The sequence below is a fragment of the Ornithodoros turicata genome, chromosome 1 (assembly GCF_037126465.1).
Source record: "Ornithodoros turicata isolate Travis chromosome 1, ASM3712646v1, whole genome shotgun sequence".
Taxonomy (NCBI): Eukaryota; Metazoa; Arthropoda; class Arachnida; order Ixodida; family Argasidae; genus Ornithodoros; species Ornithodoros turicata.
Genome location: NC_088201.1, coordinates 141,025,351 through 141,043,463, shown reverse-complemented (window position 1 = coordinate 141,043,463; position 18,113 = coordinate 141,025,351). Strand labels below are relative to the sequence as shown.

Below are 18,113 nucleotides of genomic sequence, written 5' to 3'. Positions count from 1 at the left end.
ATAAAAAGAATCGCCTACAATTTAGAAATAATACCTTTGTTGGAAGCATAAACGTGCACAGTTCATCATGCAGCCAGTGTCGCCCGACATACCGCATACACGCGTGTTTATTCCGCACGTACAAAATAAAAAAAATCAATTACAATTTAGAAATAATGCCTTTGTCGAAAGCATAAACGTGCCAGTTCATCATGCAGCCAGTGTCGCCCGAAATACCGCATACACGCGTGCTTAGTCGGCACGTACAAAGTAAAAAGAATCACCTACAATTTAGAAATGATACCCTTTGTCGAAAGCGTAAACGTGCACAGTTCATCATGCAGCCTGTCTCGCCCGAAATACCGCATACACGCGTGTTTAGTCCGCTCGTACAAAATAAAAAGAATCACCTACAATTTAGAAATAATGCCTTTGTCGAAAGGATAAACGTGCACAGTTCGTCATGCAGCCAGTGTCGCCCGAAATACCGCATACACGCGTGTTTAGTCAGGAGTACAAAATTAAAAGTATAACCTATAATTTGAAAATCATGCCAGCCTTTGTCGGAAGCATAAACGTGCACAGTTCATCATGCAGCCAGTGTCGCAGAAATACCGCATACACGCGTGTTTAGTCCGCACGTACAAAATAAAAAGAATCGCCTAAAATTTAGAAATAATACCTTTGTTGGAAGCATAAACGTGCACAGCTCATTATGCAGCCAGTGTCACCCGACATACCGCATACACGCGTGTTTATTCCGCACGTACAAAATAAAAAGAATCAATTACGATTTAGAAATAATGCCTTTGTCGAAAGCATAAACGTGCCAGTTCATCATGAAGCCAGTGTCGCCCGAAATACTGCATAGACGCGTGTTTAGTCCGCACGTACAAAATAAAAAGAGTCACCTATAATTTAGAAATAATGCCTTTGTCGGAAGCATAAACGTGCACAGTTCATCATGCAGCCAGTGTCGCAGAAATACCGCATACACGCGTGTTTAGTCCGCACGTACAAAATAAAAAGAATCACCTACAATTTATAAATAATGCCTTTGTCGAAAGCATAAACGTGCACAGTTCATCATGCAGCCAGTGTCGCCCGAAATACCGCATACACGCGTGTTTAGTCAGGAGTACAAAATTAAAAGTATAACCTACAATTTGAAAATCATGCCAGCCGTTGTCGAAGGCATAAACGTGGACATTTCATCATGAAGCGAGTAACGCCCAAAATACCGCATACACGCGTGTTTAGTCCGCACGTACAAAATAAAAAAAATCACCTACAATTTAGAAATAATGCCTTTGTCGGACGCATAAACGTGCACAGTTCATCATGCAGCCAGTGTCACCCGAAATACCGCAAACACGCGTGTTTATTCAAAATTATTACAAATTATTATTACAAAATAAAAAGAATCACCTACAATTTAGAAATAATCCCTTTGTCGAAAGCATAAACGTGCACAGTTCATCATGCAGCCTGTCTCGCCCGAAATACCGCATACACGCGTGTTTAGTCCGCACGTACCAAATAAAACGAATCACCTATAATTTGGAAATAATGCCTTTGTCGGAAGCATAAACGTGCTCAGTTCATCATGCAGCCAGTGTCGCCCGAAATATCGCATACGCACGTGTTTGATGCGCACGTACAAAATAAAAAGAATCACCTATAATTTGGAAATAATGCCTTTGTCGAAAGCACAAACGTGCACAATTCATCATGCAGCCAGTCTCGCCCAAAATACCGCATACACGCGTGTTTAGTCAGCACGTACAAAATTAAAAAAATCACATATAATTTGGATATAATGCCTTTGTCAGAAGCATAAACGTGCACAGTTCATCATGCAGCCAGTGTCGCACGAAATACCGCATACACGCGTGCTTAGTCCGCACGTACAAAATAAAAAGAATCACCAACAATTTAGAAGTAATACCCTTTGTCGAAAGCGTAATTACGCTTTCGACAAAGGCTATTACTTCTTACAAAAATTGCTGATGAGTTTCTGTTGTAAAGTCAATGCTTTTTGACATCACATGCATCAGAAATGCTAATGTATTTCCTAGCGAGTTTCTGATGCATTTCTAATCAAAATTGACCACCGCGTTTCTGATTACAATGTGATGAGTGAAATTCTAATGAGTGTATGATGTATTATCAATGAGCCTCTGCTTATGCTTGTGATGGCTTCCTGATGTGTTTATGATGTATTATCACTGCACATCCTTCGAGCTTGTGATGGCTTCCTGATGTGTTTATGATGTATTATCACTGCACATCCTTCGAGCTTGTGATGGCTTCCTGATGTGTTTATGATGTATTATCACTGCACTTCCTTCGAGCTTGTGATGGCTTCCTTTTGAGTTCCTGATGTGGCCTCCTACATTTCGTGAACCCTGGGAGTAGAAGCTACAGCAGCCTACATCGTTCACTTTATTGCACATGCATAGCTAGGTTCATAAAGAAGCCAACAAACTACAAATAGTGACATTAGTGCGTACATGCAGTTAACGATACCCAAAACAGGAGTTGTGTACGTACAAGGAGATTACTTTATTTCGCGTGACACCAAAGAAGAAAGGCTGTTTTTGATTTGGACCACAGTGGTGTCAAACTTGCCACTCACGTAACCTGCAAAATAAGAGAGGTATCATTACAGACAGCCCAACATGCAAAGCTTTGTGCCTAATGTGTCAAAAGTTGGGAAAAATAAGTTCCAGCATCTTGCTGATGATAACTTTTGTTGCTCTTCCAGTGACTCAATAATTTTAACCAGACTATATTTTACAGTTTGACATGTGAATGTTTTTAGATAGTTCGACATGTGAAACTCACGTGTGAAAACAAAGGGCACCTCAGATTTGCTCAGGGACAACAGAGCGTAAACCGGTATGTAGCCATGTTAACATGACAGTAACATATGCAGAACTTCCAAATGAAAACAGGATTTCTCATGACGCAATCTGCCGTGGAAAAACTGGTGCCATTGCTTGAAGACGTGTTGCAAACGGGGGTTGCCATGCACGATCCATACGTGTCTAGCACAAGCCTCACAAGAAACATATCATTTGTATCAATTTAATTTTTGTAATTCCTCCCAGTGGTGCATAAAGCAGGGAAAGTAAGCAACCTGAAGTGCATTTTGTCTCCATCAAGAAACAGGTGCAAACAGTATAACTAATCAAAAATATGGCTGAAATTATTCCATGGAGGTTTCAAGTCGCATATATTATATTGCAGCAGAATCAAAAACATTGTGATCATTACAAAAGCATAACGAAGCAAGCCAAGTTCATGTTGAGGTCATGGGTGTCTTACATACCAATTACTGCGTTGACGCGCACAGGATCGAGGGCCTCCTTGACAGGTCCATCTTTGCATGCGTTTGACCCTTTTCCAAAGAGCGATTTCCCGCGCAGCTCATCCTCTGTGAAAAGGTTGCGCAGAAGGCTTCTAGCGAACTTTGTTGGTGCTCCTCGGCAGTGGGAGTGGAGCCTGTCAAGAACTGCCTTTTCGACAAGAACCCCACTGCCAATGTTCACCTGTATAGTGAATTCAAAAGACATCAACCTAAACTCCATACACTGCAAGCATTCCCATTCACAATGTATTAATTTGTCGTGAACTTCATGAGTGCATAAAACGTTACAACAACATGACATGCAAGCTGCCACTAATAGCACAATAGGATGTTTGAAAACCAAGAAATACCACCAATACTACGATATTAACAAGCAGAGCCTATGCTATAAAGGACTGTCAAAAGGCCAACCCATCAAGACTGCAAAGTGGAATTGACATCAACATTCCTAAACATAATCACCAGCAATAAGAAAACTATACTAAACAACAAAAAAAGAAAGCCAAAAACAAAAAAAACCTGTTCCGCTTCAGCTGTTGCGCCCTGTTTTGACGACTCAAGACTGCGGCTTATTTTTCGCAATTGGCGCACCATTCGATAGGAGTCTGGGGAGGCATGGAGGAAACATAAAATATGTAAGCTCAGGTGTCAAAACAATATATTGTGCGGCTGATCGGGCTAGAAGTTGTCTGGAAGCTTGGGGTCTCAATAACGGACATTATATGTTGTCCAAATTTCTGAGAATCCAAACTAAAAAAGCACACGTTATGAACGTAGCTATTAAGAAATGGACTTACAGTTGTGAACTATATTTGAGATTGTCTGATGGAACATGTGATCAAGCAGACAGTCCTAAACATAAAAGTCTAGGTTTGTTAACCAAAAAAGCCAACCCTGAGCAGCACTGCTGTGAATTTCCACACTCTTTTTTCACTCAAAAATTGCAGATGTTCACGAATGCTTCCGGAAGGAGGATGTAGTATAGGGTTAAAGATGTTAGCCGAAGATTGCACTGCTCTAATCGGAGGGTAGACAGAGATATACTGTGCCTGAAGTGAAACTTCTGGCCCGATACATAGTAAATTCTAATCAGAGGTGCCTCTATGCAACACATGCAGTCATCAGAACTGTTCATGGTGAACAGTTGTGCTTATCGTTTGGAATGTTTTGCCATGAACATAAGTCAATCTAACCGGAGTCTACAAGTACCAGCCTCACCCAACTTGAATAAATCATTGGTATTGACATGCAAAAACACCTTTAGCAGGAAAATGCAAAGTTGAGGCTGACACATTCCCCAAATGGTAACCCGAATAAATCACAGCATGATCTGGCAATGCAAAGACCAACTTAGGTAAAAATAACGCATGCCAACTTCATGAAGTGCAAAAATTACGCAGTGCTTAAAGGAGAGAAAAGGGGGCAACAGGTTATGCACTGAGGAATCTAACAGTGGCGAGAAAGACTATAATCTAGCATCCTGTCCTGCTGATTTGCAACACGAAGGGTAGCCTACCATAATTGTTCTCTGCAACTTTCAAACGCTCCTCCAATGTTTCGACATATTTCTGAATGTCCTCCAACTTTTGCTTGCAGCTGCAATTGCACTGGGAAGACGTCTCCTTGTTACATGATACCTGCACAGACATGTTATGTTGTTAGTTTCTTACAGTAACACTTATGCAGTGTTTTTAAAATTCTCCAAAAGCTAGAAACACACATGCTCTATAGTAGTCTACAGTTGCCACGGGTTGTCTTCTTTTACTGTGGACCGGTGCGGCCTAAATATTAAAGCACACATACAGCTGAAGGAAATGTTAACGTTAATAAAAATAATGCTAATCAGGAGCGTCCCTACGTGCAAAACTTACCCTCTGTGACTTCAAGGGGGGTTCCCCAGTTGCCTCCTTTTCGCCGCCACTGCCACCAGCACCACGTTTTGCAAACCTCGTCCGTTTCCGTTCCATCGACTTCTCTGAACCTGCGGTACGATACCAGACACAGTCAAGTCAATGAGTACACCAACCCAACTGTTATTTAAAGACCCAACTGTTATTTAAAAGTACGTAGTAGTTCACTTACCACAATCAAGTAGTTCCGCCATTGCCGGTTCTTCGCCAGCCTTCCATTGAACACTAACAAGTGTCCCACGCAAACTCTCAAGTGCGTTGTCTTCGTACATTAATCGGAAGCCAGTTCCAACGTCTGTAAGCGCACGCACGTTGTACACGTCCCAGGTATCTTCAGATGGCCATTTCACTAGGACGTACATCGTGACAGTGACGAGGAAGAAATGCCGAAATCCGAAATGCACCACGAGATCAAATGCTATGGCGGAACCACAACCTGTCACAACATGCAGGAGCCGGCTTGAGACGGCTATCTTGCGGCAACAGGTATGGTTGGTAAAATCCTTGAAAAAGTCACATTTTCTCAGTTAGAAATAAATTATATTCTCTCTCTTTTTTTATGAATTACCACTACACTGAATCTCGCCAGATTCGCCGTAAAAGTGTGCTATAACGGCGGTCTTTCTTTGTATCCTACATAAAGCCAGCTCGAGCAAGCGAGTCAATCCAAGCCAAAGCGACAGCTTTACGCTTTGCCTTGGCTTGCGATCTTTGTTTTACTTTGGACGTCCTTTCCGAAATCAGTTTAATCAACAGTGGGTTTTTTTTTTGCTAGTTGGGCACAAAAATGCCCAAGACAAAGGGATACAAGAGGTGTCTTTACGATGCCTCATGTAATGTTCCAGTTCGTACGAAATGCAGGCTGAAAGCATATGAAGCCTCGAGTGGTGGTGTGACGGAGGCAGCGAGTAATTCCTCTGACCCTTGCAGTAGTACGGACGATTCCGAGAGTGATTTCGTCATGTCAACGCTGCAAACCTTCCAAGAAGACGAAACACAAACAAACGAACTCACTTCTTCAACAACTTCCCACGACCCGGACAGAGGTGATCTCTATTCGAATTTCGAGAGCGAGGACACAGGATTAAGTGATGACAGTTCGCAAGACTCATCTTCGAGCGACGGGAACATCAGAACGTCGGAACTCGATGAGATGTTGGGCAGAAATAGTGATCTGGTAAGCTTTGTGTGTTTTGTGCAGCCCCTGGTTCACTAATATTTTCAGCAAAAATGCTTATCTAAGCTCTCGACTTAAAATTTTCCAGGACGAGCCACTCTACGCAGGATCAAAGCTGTCACGATCTCAAAGCTTGGTTATGGTGATGGCACACAGCCCAAGACATCATGCATCAAAGGAAGCGACAGAAAGCCTACTGAAAGTGCTTGATGCACACCTACCTCAAGGAACAAGCTTTCCAAACACAAAGTTTTTATTTTTCAAGAACTCTTCTTCACTGTCGGAATGTAGACGGACAGCACACACATACTGTCCCGAATGCTTGGAGTACCTGACTGCAGAACCCTCTACAACTTCGAGTGTGCAGTGCCCCCAGTGCAATTCAACACACAGTGTGACGAGCCTCTTGCAGTCAGGCTCCTTCTTCTTCACCCTGGACATCGACACGCAGATAAAGCAGTTGCTAACAAGTGGGAAGCTGTTGCAAAGCCGTCTTTGTCGTTCCTATGATGTTGGCGATATAAGTCAGAGTGCAGCATATAGCAGGTTACCCATAACAAGTGATGATATATCAGTGACATGGAACACTGATGGTGTTCCTTTATTTGAGTCTTCGGGACACAGTGTATGGCCGTTGTTGCTGCAAGTAAACGAGCTTCCTTACAAGGACAGGGTACAGCAGTTGTTGCTTTTTGGGTTATGGTTTGGTGCAAAGAAACCCAAAATGAATAGCTTCTTGAAGCCATTTGCTCAAACTATGAATCGCCTTTCCTCGGAAGGTATTGCTTGGACGACACAGACTGGAGAAAACAAGACATGCCGTGTTTACCCGGGGCCGTGTACTGTGGACACTGTTGCTCGGTGTATGGTGATGAATATGAACCAATTTAACGGTGCTCATAGCTGCGCATGGTGCGAGCACAGTGGTGAAGTAGTGGACAAGGGCAGAGGGCACACCCGTGTATACGTCATGCAAAGGCCTGCAGCAAGGCTCAGGACACATGAACGTTTTGTGAAGCATGCAAAACAGGCACAGGAGAGGGGTGTGCATCGCCTTGGAGTGAAAGGTCCAAGTGTCCTTTTCTTTATGACTTTTTTCAACTTCTGCAGCTCATTCGTTGTGGACTACATGCATGCGGTCTGCAATGGGTTTGCACGGGCAACTACATTTCTCTGGTTCAGCCACAAGAAACGTTCTGCGTACAACATTGGCAGCTACATGTCACAGGTCGATGAGCAACTTAGGAAGATGACCCCGGTCTGGGAGATGAGCAGGCTTCCAAGACCTCTATCAGAAATGAAGTTCTGGAAGGCATCTGAGTGGCGGGACTGGGTGCTCTACTTTTCGCCGGTTGTTTTGAAAGAGTATCTTCCAAAGACTTATTACAAAAACTGGACGAAGTTTGTGCAGATAATGCACTTCTGCCTACAATCTCATGTCCCAGTGGACAAAATTGGTTATGTCAAAAAGGCCATGGAAGAATTTTTGGAGGAATACGAACAGCTGTACGGAATCCATAACATGACATACAATGCCCATATACTCCTCCACATGGTAGACCATGTGAAAGAGTGGGGACCTCTTTGGGGGTTTTCGGCATACCCATTTGAATCAATTAATGGGAAGTTGGTACGATTTGTAAACGGGACAAGGTATGCCCATTCACAGATTGTGGAGAAGTTCTGCATCTTGCAGAACATTCCACAAATCCTTTCTACAACCTCGCCTTGGCAACATGATGACCTCAAGCTTTTTGTCAGATCGTTGTTGAAGGGGTACAACATGAGAAAGGCAAGTTCAAAGTGTGGCAGCATATACCTTTTTGGGAAAGGAAGAAAAGAAGATGGTATTATGAAGTACAAGAAAGCAACGGTTGGATCCTTTACTTATTGTGTAGATTTGATGGACAAGTCGCGGCGGAAAAATTCTTTCGTCTCAACTGGTGCAGACTCATTTGGGCAAATCACTGATATTTTCACAACCTGCACCGATCATCCATGTACAGTGAATGCTCATGTGTGCTTCAGACTCAGAAAACTGTATGTTTTGAACAGTATGTTATCTTGCATTGCTGGCAGCAATTCAGTTCATTTTGCATCTGTTCAGGAAGCAAATGCATATGTCACTGTCAGTGCACTGGACGTAAGGAAATGTATTGTACTGTCTTGCTCAGGACAAATGGTTTTATCGATGATCCCAGAGGAGTATGTCTTGGAGTCTGTATAACAAATCGCTCATTTTCTTTTACTGTGATACTGTTGAACATTGCCCTTTGACGAAATAAAATGCACCTAGGACTGATGGCAAAAAGCCAGAGACAGAGCAATGCAAAGTAAATGTCACAAAGATCACAATTATCCTGTTTTCTTTTTGTTGCCCTGTCTCTTGCTTTTTGGCAACAGATTTTTTTTTCTTTTTCTTTTTTTCAAAGGTTGCTTCAATACAAACTTCCTGGCTAGGATTTGCATTCATGTAACATAGTGCACGGCATCACACAACTGATTGGCGGATGACCTTTCTTTTTGATGCTACGGTGATGCTACCGGCAAATCGTATCATTGCTCCATGTGATGAAATAAACTCTTGCCAATTTGTTTTTTTCGAAAGGAACCCAACTTATTGGTGGCTGACCTTCTTTCTTTTTGAGACTACAGTGATGCTACCGGCAAATCGTGTCATTGCTCCACATGACGAAATAAGTTCCAATTTGCCAATTTGTTTTTTTCGAAAGGGACCCAACTCATTGGCAGATGACCTTCTTTCTTTTTGAGACTACAGTGATGCTACCGGCAAATCGTGTCATTGCTCCACATGAAGAAATAAGCTCCAATTTGCCAATTTGTTTTTTCGAAAGGAACCCAACTTATTGGTGGCTGACCTTCTTTCATTTTGAGACTAGAGTGATGCTACCGGCAAATCGTGTCATTGCTCCACATGACGAAATAAGCTCCAATTTGCCAATTTGTTTTTTTTTTTTCGAAAGGGACCCAACTCATTGGCGGATGACCTTCTTTCTTTTTGAGACTACAGTGATGCTACCGGCAAATCGTGTCATTGCTCCACATGAAGAAATAAGCTCCAATTTGCCAATTTGTTTTTTTCGAAAGGGACCCAACTCATTGGCGGATGACCTTCTTTCTTTTTGAGACTACAGTGATGCTACCGGCAAATCGTGTCATTGCTCCACATGAAGAAATAAGCTCCAATTTGCCAATTTGTTTTTTCGAAAGGGACCCAACTCATTGGTGGTTGACCTTCTTTCTTTTTGAGACTATAGTGATGGTACTTGCAAATCGTGTCATTGCTCCACATGACGAAATAAGCTCCAATTTGCCAATTTGTTTTGTTTTTTTTCGAAAGGGACCCAACTCATTGGCGGATGACCTTCTTTCTTTTTGAGACTACAGTGATGCTACCGGCAAATCGTGTCATTGCTCCACATGAAGAAATAAGCTCCAATTTGCCAATTTGTTTTTTTCGAAAGGAACCCAACTTATTGGTGGCTGACCTTCTTTCTTTTTGAGACTACAGTGATGCTACCGGCAAATCGTGTCATTGCTCCACATGACGAAATAAGTTCCAATTTGCCAATTTGTTTTTTTCGAAAGGAACCCAACTTATTGGTGGCTGACCTTCTTTCATTTTGAGACTAGAGTGATGCTACCGGCAAATCGTGTCATTGCTCCACATGACGAAATAAGCTCCAATTTGCCAATTTGTTTTTTTTTTTCGAAAGGGACCCAACTCATTGGCGGATGACCTTCTTTCTTTTTGAGACTACAGTGAGGCTACCGGCAAATCGTGTCATTGCTCCACATGAAGAAATAAGCTCCAATTTGCCAATTTGTTTTTTTCGAAAGGGACCCAACTCATTGGCGGATGACCTTCTTTCTTTTTGAGACTACAGTGATGCTACCGGCAAATCGTGTCATTGCTCCACATGAAGAAATAAGCTCCAATTTGCCAATTTGTTTTTTCGAAAGGGACCCAACTCATTGGTGGTTGACCTTCTTTCTTTTTGAGACTATAGTGATGGTACTTGCAAATCGTGTCATTGCTCCACATGACGGAATAAGCTCCAATTTGCCAATTTGTTTTTTTTTTCGAAAGGGACTTAACTCATTGGCGGATGACCTTCTTTCTTTTTGAGACTACAGTGATGCTACCGGCAAATCGTGTCATTGCTCCACATGAAGAAATAAGCTCCAATTTGCCAATTTGTTTTTTTGAAAGGAACCCAACTTATTGGTGGCTGACCTTCTTTCATTTTGAGACTACAGTGATGCTACCAGCAAATCGTATCATTGCGCTACGTAACGAAATAAGCTTCAATTTGCTTTGGAGCTTTGAAGCTTCTTTATCTCAGACAGCCCTGAGCATATTTCTCACGTTTTTGTGTAGCTGCCTTCCTGCTGAAGGATATTGAACACGGAAATAAAGATACACTGACATGTTTCACCCTTTCATATCAATTAAAAAAAAGGAATTTCCACTATACCCTCAGGGTGTACTAACTGAACAGCAATATATCACCCAGTTTTTCTTTTGCTCTGGGCATGGATGTTCATGATGAAATTGCTGCAACCAAGCGAGTGATTGCAAGCAGAACGTGTGCACTGAAATAAACCCAGTCTCTGCATTTTTGTGAAAATAATTAAATTTATCTGTAGTAGGATGGAACTTACTGTAGCATCTTGTCCAACCTTCTTTAACACTGACATTACTCAGGTTACGTTTGTCTGTGTGCGACCATGTGCATGGACAAATTGTGCACCTCTTTCTTAACCTAATGAATATGTGTGCTACTCTTCACATAGCAACAGTGAAGAGTTATAAAGTAGCTGATTGCTTGGCCACATCCTGAAACCACTTTCATTTCTATTCAGAGCTAGGGCACATATCTTAATGATTTTTTACATTAAAAGCTCAATAGAATATCAATGACAATTTCTCATTAGAAATGTTAATGTCAAAAGTCAGCGGAATTCCTAATAGGAATGTGATGCAAAAACACATTATACATTGAGTTTCTGATGTGTTCCTTATAACTCATTATGAACACATCAGGGACACACAAGAAACTCAAAAACGATTTTTGTAAGGGAAACGTGCATAGTTGATCATGCAGCCTGTCTCGCCCGAAATACCGCATACACGCGTGTTTAGTTCGCTCGTACAAAATAAAAAGAATCACCTACAATTTATAAATAATGCCTTTGTCGAAAGCGTAAACGTGCACAGTTGATCATGCAGCCTGTCTCGCCCGAAATACCGCATACACGCGTGTTTAGTCCGCTCGTACCAAATAAAAAGAATCACCTACAATTTATAAATAATGCCTTTGTCGAAAGCGTAAACGTGCACAGTTGATCATGCAGCCTGTCTCGCCCGAAATACCGCATACACGTGTGTTTAATCCGCTCGTACAAATAAAAAGAATCACCTACAATTTAGAAATAATGCCCTTGTCGAAAGCATAAACGTGCACAGTTCATCATGCAGCCAGTCTCGCACGAAATACCGCATAGACGCGCGTTTAGTCCGCACGTACAAAATAAAGAGAATCACCTACAATTTAGAAATAATGCCTTTGTCGGAAGCATAAACGTGCACAGTACATCATGCAGCCAGTCTCGCCGGAAATACCGCATACACGCGTGTTTAGTCCGCACGTACAAAATAAAAAGAATCACCTACAATTTATAAATAATGCCTTTGTCGAAATCATAAACGTGCACAGTTCATCATGCAGCCAGTGTCGCCCGAAATACCGCATACACGCGTGTTTAGTCAGGAGTACAAAATTAAAAGTATAACCTACAATTTGAAAATCATGCCAGCCATTGTCGAAAGCATAAACGTGGACATTTCATCATGAAGCGAGTAACGCCCAAAATACCGCATACACGCGTGTTTAGTCCGCATGTACCAAATAAAACGAATCACCTATAATTTGGAAATAATGCGTTTGTCGGAAGCATAAACGTGCGCAGTTCATCATGCAGCCAGTGTCGCCCGAAATATCGCATACGCGCGTGTTTGGTGCGCACGTACAAAATAAAAAGAATCACCTATAATTTGGAAATAATGCCTTTGTCGAAAGCACAAACGTGCACAGTTCATCATGCAGCCAGTCTCGCCCAAAATACCGCATACACGCGTGTTTAGTCAGCACGTACAAAATTTAAAAAATCACCTATAATTTGGATATAATGCCTTTGTCAGAAGCATAAACGTGCACAGTTCATCATGCAGCCAGTGTCGCCCGAAATACCCCATACACGCGTGTTTAGTCCGCACGTACAAAATAAAAAGAATGACCTACAATTTAGAAATAATGCCTTTGTCGAAAGCATAAACGTGCACAGTTCATCATGCAGCCAGTCTCGCCTGAAATATCGCATACACGCGTGTTTAGTGCGCCCATAAAAATAAAAAGAATAACCGTTAATTTGAAAATAATGCCATTGTTGAAAGCATAAACGTGTACAGTTCATCAGGCAGGCACTGCTGCCCGAAATACCGCATATACGCGTGTTTAGTCAGCACGTACAAAATAAAAAATCACCTATAATTTGCAAATAATGCCATTGTCGAAAGCATAAACGTGCACAGTTCACCATGCAGCCAGTGTCGTCCGAAATACCGCATACACGCGTGTTTAGTCAGCACGTACAAAATAAAAAGAATCATCTATAATTTGAAGAGCATGCCATTGTCGAAAGCATAAACGCGCACAGCTCATCACCCAGCCACTGCTGCCCGAAATACCGCATAGAAGCGTGTTTAGCCCGCACGTACAGAATAAAAAATCACCTATAATTTGAAATAATGCCATGGTCGAAACCATAAACGTGCACAGTTCATCAGGCAGCCACTGCTGCCCGAAATACCGCATACACGCGTCTTTAGTCTGCACGTACAAACTAAAAAGAATCACTTTTCATTTGAAGATAATGCTATTGTTGAAAGCATAAACGTGCGCAGTTCATCAGGCAGCCACAGCTGCCCGAAATACTGGATACACTCAGCATATTCTCCGTCATTTCTTATTAAAAACGAACTATAACTCAAAGTATTCCAAAAACCGCCTGCGTCGCCCACTTGCCATAAAAGCTACCAAGTAATAACAACAAGAAACAGACAAACAAGAACAACAAGAAGAAGAGGCAGAAGAAACAGCGCAAGAAGCACAAGAAGAAGCCGACGAAGAAGCAGACGAAGCCGACGACGAAGGAGAACGAGAAGAAGGACACACGAGGACGACGATGAAAAAGAAGAAAGAGAAGAAGAAGAAGAAGGAAGAAGAAAAGAAGAATGCGAACCTACGCTTCTTCGACAATCCCGTTTTGCATTTTTGTCATTATCCTCCTTGTTCTTGGTGACTTAGTAGTTCGTCACTTCGACGCACGGAAGCCTCGAAATAGGAAATACGAGTATGGAGGTATAATTGCGTCTGTTAAAATGCCTTTCTACATCTTCAGCATATTCTCCGTTATCTCTTATTAAGAGCGAACTACGACTCAAAATATTCTAAAAAGTGCCTGCGTCGCCCACTTGTCATAAAGGCTACCAAGTTCCGAAAACAACAGCACGTTATATTTTTCCATATTAATTGAAGTAAATCCTCCTCTTCAACATATTCTCTGTTATGTCTTATTAACAACGAACAACAACTCAAAGTATTCCAAAGAGCGCCTGCGTCGCCCGCTTGCCATAAAGGCTACCAGGTACCGAGAACAACTGGATGCCATATTATTTTTACAAATTAATTTAAGTGAGTCCTCGCCCTCAGCATATGCTCTGTCATTTCTGATTAAAAACGAACTACAACTCAAAGTATTCCAAAAAGCGCCAGCGTCGCCCAGTTGTCTAAAGGCTACCAAGTAATAGAAACAACTACAACAAACAAACAAAAAACAAAAAAACAACAAGAAGAAGAGGAAGTAGAAACAACACAAGAAGCACACGAAGACGATGACGAAGAAGATGAAGCACATGAACATTTCGACGAAGACAAAGAAGCAGAAGAAGAAGACGAAAACTAAGAGGAAAAATGCTAACCCATGCTTCTTCGACAATCCCGTTTTGCTTTTTGTGTAATTCTCCTCCTTGTTTTTGGTGAATCAGTAGTTCACGATTTCGACGCACGGAAGCCTCGAAATGGGAAATACGAGTGTGGAGAGTGTGGAGGTATAAACGCGCCTGGTAAAATGCATTTCCACATCTTCAGCATATTCTCCGTTATTTCTTATTGAAAACGAACTACGACTCAAAATATTCCAAAAAGCGCCTGCATCGGCCACTTGCCATAAAGGCTACGAGGTAATAACAACAACAACAAACAACAACAAGAGGAAGAAGCGGCACAAGAAGCACAGGAGGACGACGACGAAGAGGAAGAATACGAAGCAGACGAAGCACACGAAGACGACGACGAAGAAGAAGACGACGAAGAAGAAGGTGAAGGACAAGAAGAAAAGAAGAATGCGAACCCACGCTTCTTCGACAATCCCGTTTTGCATTTTGTGTCATTCTCCTCCTCGTTTTTGGTGATTCATGGGTTCGTCATTTCAGCCCACGGAAGCCTCTAAATAGGAAATACGAGTATGAACAACAACAACTTTATTTTGACTTTGGAAAGTGGGGAGGTTCATCGCAAGAGGCGATACTCTATCCCATTGCTCGTGGGGATGTGGGGAAGAAAATAACGAGCCCCTTCACAATAAAGATCGAAGTCCAATGGTGTCAAGAAATGTCAAAACAGCTTTGAGCGCAGAGCATTGCTGGGCTGGATTGGGCCAGGGACCAGGGACCAAGCAATACGAGTATGGACGTATAATTGCGTCTGGTAAAATGCATTTTTACATCTTCAGCATATTCTCCGTTATAGTTTATTAAAAACGAACTACAACTCAAAAAGTATTCAAAAAAGCGCCTGCGTCGCCCACTTACCATAAAGGCTACCAAGTAATAGTAACTACAACGACAACAAACAAACAAACAAACAACAAGAAGAGGAAGAAGAAGAAGCAGAAGAAGAAGCACAACGAGGACACGAAGACGACGAAGAGGAAGAAGTAAAAGGAAAATAAGAAGAACAATGTGAACCCACGCTTCAACAACAACTTTATTTTGGCTTTAGAGAGTGGGGAAACCCACGCTTCTTCGACAATCCCGTTTTGCATTTTGTGTCATTCACCTTGTTTTTGGTGATTCAGTCTTCACCATTTCGACGCACGGAAGCCTTGAAAGAGGAAATACGAGTCTGGAGGTATAATTGCGTCTGGTAAAATGCGTTTCTACAGGGTTATTCTAGCAAACGTTACACATTTCAATCGCACCGTAAAAATAGAAGACTAGGTTTGGCCCATCCCAAACTTTGCAGACTGATAGCCATTTATCTGAAGTTTCATTTGAATTTTTTGTAAGCGCTATAGTCATGTAGAAAGAAAATTAAAAATAAAGCAAAATCTCGCCCCATGCATTTTCAATGGCCTATCCCACACAAACACCGCCATTTTTTCTTGTGTCTGCTCCACGTTCACATCACTTCACACAGGTAGCGCTGCCTACAACGATCTGACAGGCCAATTCTGACGTTATGCACCAATCCTCAAGTTCTAGTCTTGTTCCGTATGCTGGTGCCACCTGTGTGTGGTGAAATGAAAATGAAGCGCACACAGCAGAAGATGTCGGCTTTTGAGTGAGATAGGCCATAGAAAATGCATAGAGTGAAATTTTGCTTGATTTTTAATTTTTCTTCTACAGGACCATAATGCCCACAAAAAATTCCAACAAAACTTCAGAAAAATGGCTACGAGTCTGCAAAGTTTGGTGTTGGATAAACCCAGTCTTCTATTTTTACGATGCGATCAAAATGTATAACGTTTGTGAGACTAACCCTGTACATCTTCAGCATAGTCTTTGTTATTTCTTATTAAAAACGAACTAAGACTCAAAATATTCCAAATACGGCCTGCGTCATCCACCTGCGATAAAGGCTACCAACTACCGAGAACAACAGGACGCCACATTTTTTTTTCAAATTGATTTAAGTGAGACCTCCTCCTCACCATATTCTCCGTTATGTCTGATTAAGGCAGAAGTAGCTAAAAGCTCAGTTTCCTTTTCTAGAGCATAATCGAATAATTATATATTCGATTCGAATATATATATATATATATGCTGATGATTCAGGGGGTACGGATGGACACGTAAGTATATAAGTACAGAAAAGGTAAAGAAGGGATTCAGAAGCCTTGAGGGAGAGTTTAAAAAATTTATTACAACTAATTACGGGAGAGAATTAAGGTTTATTTACATGTTACAGGGGTCGACGTTTCGGCGACAGCGTCGCCTTCCACAGGACTAAAGGGGATTGTAGTGGGTCATCGCTTATAGAAGGGCGGGGAGAGTTACCAGAGAGGAGGAATCCGCACGTGGAACGGGTGCTGGTCTTGGGGGGTTTTTCCAGGAGCTTTGTCCTTGGTCGTCACTGGGGAGTGGGGATCTGTAAAGATAAAAGGAAGAGGCGGCAGAAAGAACGGAAGTGGGTCGATGTGCTCAAACCTGATCATGAGCTGAGGCTGCGGACTGTGGACAATATGCCCGGGTCTTCGTTTATTGTGCATTGGAATTTATGGATTAAATAAGACTCACGTTGTTGTCTGCTACGGTTGGATGTGAAACTTGACTGTAAAATGAATACAGTTATGTCACTGAAGGAATGGCCGGGTTCGCGAAAGTGGCGGGAGACCGGGAGATTTGGTTTCTTTGTCACATGTGATTTATGATTGTTGAATCGAATTCTGAAACTTGTTGTAGTTTGGCCAATGTACTGTGCATTACAAAAATTGCACTGTAATAAATATACGACGTTAGAGGAGTTGCAGTCGTGGTCGCCACTTATCTTTATATGGAAATTACAATTTGTACTGTGAACTGTATCCGCGGTCTGCATCAGGTTACAAATTTGACATCTACGTCCCATGCAAGGGTGACAGCCTTTTGCTGTATGTTCCGGTTTGTTAATCTTAGCGTGTACCAAGTGATCCTGAATGTTCTGCGCACGACGATATGTTATACGGGGCGGTGTAGGGAATATTTCCTTCAGACGTTCCGACTGGGATAGAAGGGGCTGGTGCCGTTGTAAGATATTTTTAAGGTCAGGGATATTACCATTAAAGGATTAACTAAAGTTAACTTTAGTTAATCGACAATTCCCGCCAGACCTAGTGAAAAATGCACTCAGTAAAGCCCGCCATACGAACCGCACTGATCTCCTGAACAAATCAAAGCAACCTAAAGATGAAGAATGTGTTAACCTCACTCTAACCTTTAATGGTAATATCCCTGACCTTAAAAATATCTTACAACGGCACCAGCCCCTTCTATCCCAGTCGGAACGTCTGAAGGAAATATTCCCTACACCGCCCCGTATAACATATCGTCGTGCGCAGAACATTCAGGATCACTTGGTACACGCTAAGATTAACAAACCGGAACATACAGCAAAAGGCTGTCACCCTTGCATGGGACGTAGATGTCAAATTTGTAACCTGATGCAGACCGCGGATACAGTTCACAGTACAAATTGTAATTTCCATATAAAGATAAGTGGCGACCACGACTGCAACTCCTCTAACGTCGTATATTTATTACAGTGCAATT

At 42.0% G+C, this 18,113-nt stretch overlaps 2 protein-coding genes across 2 annotated transcripts; one reads left to right on the top strand and one right to left on the bottom strand.

Annotated features, from left to right (window-relative positions):
- Positions 1-2,538: 2,538 nt before the first annotated feature.
- LOC135370054 (uncharacterized) lies at positions 2,539-5,798 on the bottom strand. Its single transcript, XM_064603740.1, has 5 exons — positions 5,435-5,798; positions 5,224-5,333; positions 4,869-4,989; positions 3,314-3,533; positions 2,539-2,622 (listed from the first exon to the last, which is right to left on the bottom strand). The coding sequence occupies exons 1-4, from the start codon at positions 5,622-5,624 to the stop codon at positions 3,490-3,492; spliced, it is 465 nt and encodes a 154-aa protein (XP_064459810.1). The 5' UTR covers positions 5,625-5,798; the 3' UTR covers positions 2,539-2,622; positions 3,314-3,489.
- Positions 5,799-6,214: 416 nt separating this feature from the next.
- LOC135370047 (uncharacterized) lies at positions 6,215-9,126 on the top strand. The gene is made up of 2 exons (XM_064603726.1): positions 6,215-6,439; positions 6,528-9,126. The coding sequence occupies exons 1-2, from the start codon at positions 6,224-6,226 to the stop codon at positions 8,664-8,666; spliced, it is 2,355 nt and encodes a 784-aa protein (XP_064459796.1). The 5' UTR covers positions 6,215-6,223; the 3' UTR covers positions 8,667-9,126.
- Positions 9,127-18,113: the final 8,987 nt, after the last annotated feature.

Coding starts and splice junctions, on each gene's coding strand:
- LOC135370054 (XM_064603740.1), bottom strand. CDS start 5,624: ATGTACGTCCTAGTGAAATGGCCATCTGAAGATACCTGGGACGTGTAC. Junction 5,334..5,434: donor GGCGGAACTACTTGATTGTG/GTAAGTGAACTA, acceptor ATCGTACCGCAG/GTTCAGAGAAGTCGATGGAA. Junction 4,990..5,223: donor CCCCCTTGAAGTCACAGAGG/GTAAGTTTTGCA, acceptor ATGTCTGTGCAG/GTATCATGTAACAAGGAGAC.
- LOC135370047 (XM_064603726.1), top strand. CDS start 6,224: ATGTCAACGCTGCAAACCTTCCAAGAAGACGAAACACAAACAAACGAA. Junction 6,440..6,527: donor TGGGCAGAAATAGTGATCTG/GTAAGCTTTGTG, acceptor AAAATTTTCCAG/GACGAGCCACTCTACGCAGG.